General features: G+C 39.5%; 1 protein-coding gene and 1 long non-coding RNA gene across 2 annotated transcripts in view; one reads left to right on the plus strand and one right to left on the minus strand.

Annotated features, from left to right (window-relative positions):
* Nucleotides 1-1,602: 1,602 nt before the first annotated feature.
* Nucleotides 1,603-7,038, minus strand: part of LOC122967003 (DELTA-sagatoxin-Srs1a-like) — a 6,425-nt gene continuing 989 nt past the window's right edge. Inside the window, exons 3-4 of the mRNA XM_044331354.1 lie at nt 6,506-6,591; nt 1,603-2,383 (exon numbers count right to left, since the gene is read on the minus strand). Of these exons, the coding sequence (XP_044187289.1) occupies nt 1,966-2,383; nt 6,506-6,579 (492 nt within the window). The 5' untranslated portion in view covers nt 6,580-6,591 and the 3' untranslated portion in view covers nt 1,603-1,965. The remainder of the gene's footprint in view (nt 2,384-6,505; nt 6,592-7,038) is intronic.
* LOC122967004 overlaps nt 5,757-7,038 on the plus strand; it is a 4,282-nt gene continuing 3,000 nt past the window's right edge. Inside the window, exon 1 of the long non-coding RNA XR_006398503.1 lies at nt 5,757-5,767. This is a non-coding gene — a long non-coding RNA (uncharacterized LOC122967004). The remainder of the gene's footprint in view (nt 5,768-7,038) is intronic.

Genomic DNA, 7,038 nt, shown 5'->3' on the forward strand with positions numbered 1-7,038 from the left:
CAATAATAATGTGAATCATATCAGCAACTACACACACACACACACACACACACACACACACACACACAGACACACAGACACACACTCACACAGACACACAGACACACACACACACACTAGTGAAACTGGTGGTCAGAAGAAGACAGTAGAGTGCATTAATTGTGCATCATTTCAACTATAATGGAAAAGGTTCTATATGAAAATAAATGATGGAACATTTCATAATATTGAGGTGAGTTTTAATATCTTATTCAATTATTTCACTAAATAGTTTGTTCGTTTATGTATTTAAATCATTTTATTCATATTTCATGTTTTCTTTTATTTATTTAACATTGAGCACTTTCATAGTTTTGTTCTGTAGTTAAATTAGTTTAATTTAATTTAACATTTGACATTAATGTTCAATTTTGCATTTTGTCAAATTAACACACTTCAGACCATTTTATTAATGTTCAGATTTTATTTATAGACCTGAGTGACTGAGAACAGATGTAGAGATATATAGATAGAAACATTTAACCAGTCAGTCAACCAGTCAGTCAACCAGTATTGAACCAGTCAGTTAACCAGTATTGAACCAGTCAGTTAACCAGTCAGTTAACCAGTGTTGAACCAGTCAGTTAACCAGTCAGTTAACCAGTGTTGAACCAGTCAGTTAACCAGTATTGAACCAGTCAGTTAACCAGTATTGAACCAGTCAGTTAACCAGTCAGTTAACCAGTCAGTCAACCAGTATTGAACCAGTCAGTTAACCAGTATTGAACCAGTCAGTTAACCAGTATTGAACCAGTCAGTTAACCAGTATTGAACCAGTCAGTTAACCAGTCAGTTAACCAGTCAGTCAACCAGTATTGAACCAGTCAATTAACCAGTATTTAACCAGTCAGTTAACCAGTATTGAACCAGTCAGTTAACCAGTCAGTTAACCAGTGTTGAACCAGTCAGTTAACCAGTATTGAACCAGTCAGTTAACCAGTCAGTTAACCAGTGTTGAACCAGTCAGTTATCCAGTATTGAACCAGTCAGTTAACCAGTATTGAACCAGTCAGTTAACCAGTCAGTTAACCAGTCAGTCAACCAGTATTGAACCAGTCAGTTAACCAGTATTGAACCAGTCAGTTAACCAGTATTGAACCAGTCAGTTAACCAGTATTGAACCAGTCAGTTAACCAGTATTGAACCAGTCACTGCAGCATGTTTTTAAGTTTTTAAATGAAAAATCAGTTCAGTACAACATAAAATGTGTTTGATCAACATCTGAGTAGATTCATCTCTTTGACTTAAACTAAACTTTCTGTTTTACTAGGCCAACTGGGATTGACTGATTGATTGATTGACTGATTGACCCTACTGACTGATTGATTGATTGACTGACTGATTGATTGATTGATTGACCGATTGATATATTGATCGAGTGCATGGAGAAAAAGGTGAGAATAAACTAGAAAATAAATCTTGAGAGCAGACAGAATCAGGCCCGACAGGTTTGCAGCAGGTAGGAAATGTTTCGGGGGAATTTTGGATGATTTCCAGTGAGTTATAATCCCAGTTACAGATTATATGTGTGTTAATGTTTTCAAATGATGAGAAACACCTGAGTTCTATGTTGCAGCCAAATTTATAATGTAAGAACATTTAAATACCCATTTAATGCACATTTCATCAAAAGTATAAAAAATAAACAAACATTACGTAACGTCACAGTTCATCATCTCAACAACGTTGTTGATTGTCTTCATGTTCTGTTCTCTGTGGTTTAAAATAACGTGCACTCTGACAGCTTTGGAACTAAATCAGGACACACTTTCTAAAACATATTAAGTCTTTGTTTAACTGGTTATTTTACATTTAAAAGCCCCGTTATCCCAATTCAAAGGCAACTTTACATTCTTTTAGGGGCGTTTTACCCCGAGCCCCCGTTCATTTCCAACCCTGGTTGCTTAAAATTTCAGTTTTCTCACTTCACACTTTGCAAACTTGCACCTTGATGACAGGTTGGTAACTGTCTGACATGGTGGCTCTGATGGTAACACGATTACTTGTGTGAGTCAGACTGGGACCTTTAGCTTTACCTCTGACAAACCCTTTCTCTGCATTCTTATACATCTCCTTATACAGATCAGGATCGCATGTTTTGGCCATGTCAAAGACTCCCACTGCATACCAGTTAGAGTACAGGTTGAAATCATAAGGATTAGAGAACATGACAGCTATTTTTCCATCATGTTGCTTTGTGGATCCATTCAGGAGATCGTAGGTGAAGACTCCAACAGATCCACAGGCTGCGCCAGGAGTCTTGATGAACAGAGCGCTGCCAGATTCAGCGGGGCCAAGCGTCGGTGGCAAAGGTGTTTCACAGAATCCACTGACGGTGTGCACACTGGTCACAGAAACAAGAGAAACATCTTAGTGACTAAAAGACAACAGATAGATTCATTTTTGAGTGTTCAATACAGACATAATGTGAGGAACTAGAGGCGGAGGGAAACTGCTAGTTTAGCTCCATTAAAAGAGAAAAAATAAACCTTTAACCAGACCCAAAGCTTCCTTCTCTCAAATATGTTTTATTACAAGAATTCTTATATAATATAAAGTCAACATAAAATCACCAACATGGCGCAATTAGCTCCACACAGCCTCCTTCCCAAAACATTACACAACATCTCGGAGAGCATCTGTGGTCGAGCAAGCTAGAGAGTGAATGAAGAGAGGGAGTGGCGGTAGGGAAAACAAAGCCATGAATCAGAAAAATAAACATTATTTTCTGATTGTTTGACAGTGGTTACGTTCTAAAGCACAAATAAACAGGCTCACACCTCCACACAACCCTGCAGGAAGCTGCTGCATCGCTGGACGCAGCCTTAAGGATGACGAGTGGCAGATTAAATCATAATAGTTATGGACTATAGGGTGAGTTAAATGTGGGAACAACTTCTTCATTCCAGTTCAACAGAAATCAATCAATCAATCAATCAATCAATCTTTATTTATATAGCGCCATATCACAACAGAAGTCATCTCAAGGCACTTTTCACATAGAGCAGGTCGAGACCGTACTCTTTAATTTACAGAGACCCAACAATTCCCCCATGAGCAGCACTTGGCGACAGCGGTAAGGAAAAACTCCCCTTTAACGGGTAGAAACCTCAAGCAGACCCCGGCTCTTGGTGGGCGGCCATCTGCTTTGACCGGTTGGGTTGAGAGAGAGAAAGAGAGAGGGAAAGGGGGAGGGGGGACAGAAGAAAAACAATGACAACAACAAACAACAACAAGCACAAGCAGCAACAGCCAGGGAAGGATGCCATCAGGACTGTGAAGGACCGCGAAGGTTCGGCCCGGGAGTCAGGTTTTTCTGTGAGATGAGAAAGCACAAAAAACTCCGGGGAAGAAGCAAAGTTAGTGACATGCATTGATGTTACATGAATGCATACAGATGGAGAGGAGGAGGAGGAGAGAGGAGCTCAGTGCATCATGGGAAGTCCCCCAGCAGTCTAGGCCTATAGCAGCATAACTAAGGGCTGATCCAAGGCGAGCCTGGTCGGCCCTAACTATAAGCTTTATCAAAAAGGAAAGTTTTAAGCCTACTCTTAAACATAGAGAGGGTGTCTGCACCCCGGACTGAATCCGGTAGATGGTTCCATAGAAGAGGAGCCTGATAGCTGAAGGCTCTGCCTCCCATTCTACTTTTAAAGACTGTAGGAACCACCAGTAAGCTGCATACTGGGAGCGCAGTGTTCTAGTGGGATAATACGGTATTATGAGCTCTTCAAGATATGATGGTGTCTGACCATTAAGGGCTTTGTAAGTTAGGAGAAGGATTTTAAATTCTATTCTAGATTTTACAGGAAGCCAATGTAGCGAAGCTAAAATGGGAGAAATGTGATCTCTTTTTCTAGTTTTAGTCAGTACACGTGCAGCTGCATTCTGGACCAGCTGGAGAGTCTTTAGAGACTTGTTAGAGCAGCCTGATAATAAGGAATTGCAATAATCCAGCCTAGAAGTAACAAATGCGTGAACTAGTTTTTCTGCATCTTTTAGGGACAGGATGTGATTTTTGTGATATTACGTAAGTGAAAAAAGGCAGTCCTTGAGATTTGATTTATGTGGGAGTTAAAGGACATATCCTGATCAAAGATAACTCCCAGATTCCTTACGGTGGTGCTGGAGGCCAGGGTAACGCCATCCAGAGCAGCTTTATCATTAGATAATGTGTTTCTAAGGTGTTTAGGGCCAAGCACAATAACTTCAGTTTTATCTGAGTTTAGTAGCAGAAAATTGCAGGTCATCCAGGTCTTTATGTCGTTATGGCATGTTTGGAGTTTGTTTAACTGATTGGGTTCATCTGGCTTCACTGATAAATATAATTGGGTATCATCTGCGTAACAATGAACATTTATGGAGTGTTTCCTAATAATATTACCTAAAGGAAGCATATATAAGGTGAATAGAATTGGTCCAAGTACAGAACCTTGTGGAACTCCGTGTCTAACTTTTGCCTTCACGGAGGATTCATCATTAACATGTACAAACTGAAATCGGTCTGATAAATAGGACTTAAACCAGCTTAATGCAGTTCCTTTAATGCCAATTAAATGTTCCAGTCTCTGCAAAAGGATTTGATGGTCAATTGTGTCGAATGCGGCACTAAGATCTAACAGGACAAGTATAGAGACAAATCCTTTGTCTGATGCAGTTAGGAGGTCATTAGTGACTTTCACCAGTGCTGTCTCTGTGCTATGATGCCTCTAAATCCTGACTGAAAATCCTCAAATAAACTATTGTTATGTAGAAAGTCACATAACTGATTAGAGACTGCTTTCTCAAGGATCTTAGATAGAAATGGAAGGTTAGATATAGGTCTATAATTGGCTAAAACACCTGAATCAAGAGTAGGCTTCTTAAGAAGAGGTTTAATTACAGCTACTTTAAAGGACTGTGGTACATAGCCTGTTACTAAAGACAGATTGATCATATCTAGTAAAGAAGTGCTCACTAAGGGTAAGGCTTCCTTAAGCAGCCTAGTTGGGATGGGGTCTAAGAGACAGGTTGATGGTTTAGCTGAACAAATCATTGAAGTTAGTTCAGACAAGTCTACTGGAGAAAAACAGTCCAAATATATGTCAGGATTTACAGCTGTTTCTAAGGTTCCTGTGTTTGGGGAGAGAACGGTGCCTGTTGAGGGCAGGAGGTGGTTAATTTTGTCTCTAATAGTTAGAATTTTATCATTAAAGAAGCTCATAAAGTCGTTACTACTGAGAGCTATAGGAATACATGGATCAGTAGAGTTATGACTCTTTGTCAGCCAAAGTGCTGAAAAGGAACCTAGGGCTGTTTTTATTCTCTTCTATTAATGCTGAGTAATAGGCGGCTCTGGCATTACAGAGGGCCTTCCTATATGTTTTAACACTATCTTGCCAGACTAAGCGAGAATCTTCTACTTTGGTGGAACGCCAAATCCTTTCCAATTTTCGCGATGTTTGCTTTAATTTGCGGGTTTGGGAGTTATACCATGGAGCTAACCTCTTACGTTTTATTATCTTCTTTTTTAAGGGGGCGATGGAGTTGAGTGTTATTCGTAATGAGCCTGCAGCACTATCAATAAGATTATCAATTTGGGAGGAACTAAAGTTAACATAAGAGTCCTCTGTAGTATTGAGACATGGCAGTGAATTCAGTACTGATGGAACTGCTTCCTTAAATTTATCTACAACACTATCAGAGAGACATCTAGTGAGGACATTTTTGTCTAATGGTGTGTAATCCAGTAATAGGAATTCAAAAGTTATTAAAAAATGATCTGATAAAATAGGATTTTGTGGAAAAATTATTAAATGTTCAATTTCAATCCCATAAGTTAGAACAAGGTGGAGGGTGTGGTTAAGACAGTGAGTGGGATTATTTACACACTGAGAGAAGCCAATTGAGTCTAATAATGAGAGAAATGCAGTGCTGAGACTGTCACTATCACCGTCCACATGAATATTAAAGTCACCTACTATAATTACTTTATCTGTACTAAGGACTAAATACGACAAAAACTCTGAGAATTCAGATAGGAGTTCAGAGTACGGGCCAGGAGGACGATACACTATAACACATAGAACTGGCTGTAAAGTTTTCCAGGTTGGCTGAGAGACTAAGAACAAGACTTTCTAATGAGTTATAATTAAATTTAGGTCTAGGGTTGATGATTAGGCTTGAGTTGAAAATGGCTGCAACTCCTCCTCCTCGGCCAGTGTCTCGAGGAATATGAGTATTAATATGACTGGCAGGAGTGGATTCATTAAGGCTGACATATTCTTCATGACACAGCCAGGTTTCAGTGAGACAAAATAAATCTGACTGAAAGAAAATTAAATAATAAGAAAGAAGGTGTGATTATCCAATGTCGATATTGATTCTGATATCCCCAGGATTATTAGGAGAGGGTCTATGTCAATACATCACAGCTGTCTCCTTCTCATCTATTTCCAATAAATAACATAAGAAAAGACAGACTCACCGTGGGTTACACAGGGTGTACCCAGAGCACTTATTCTCAATCTCAATGCTGCACTGGCGATGCGTCGGTGGCATGATGGATTCAACCTGTACAGCAACACAGAACAAAATTCACATATCAGCAGACACCATGGGCCTGTTCATCATAGAATAGAATACAATAGAATATATCTTTATTTCCCACCAGGGTGAAACGCTCTACACATGATTCTTACAACAGAGAAACAGCGAAGCAGTCAGTGTAACAAACACAGAGACATTATAACAGTTAAAGCTCATCAGTCACTCTGCAGGTCTTTGGGATGAAACACTTCTTAAACACATGTTTAGTTGTCAGAGTCGCTCTATAGCGCCTCCCAGAGCTCAAAGGCTCCAACTGTCTGAACAGGACAGCAGCTCTCTGCCAGGATGCTCCTTTTCTTCCTCGTCCTTTCTGTGAAGAGTTGAATCAAGGACTTTTTGGGGGTTTGTCAACTATTCTGCAGCCATTAACATATTATTTAATATTCAGTAATCTGAAGAAGCAGCGAGAAA

This window comes from Thunnus albacares, chromosome 17, assembly GCF_914725855.1.
Source record: "Thunnus albacares chromosome 17, fThuAlb1.1, whole genome shotgun sequence".
In the NCBI taxonomy this organism is placed as follows: Eukaryota; Metazoa; Chordata; class Actinopteri; order Scombriformes; family Scombridae; genus Thunnus; species Thunnus albacares.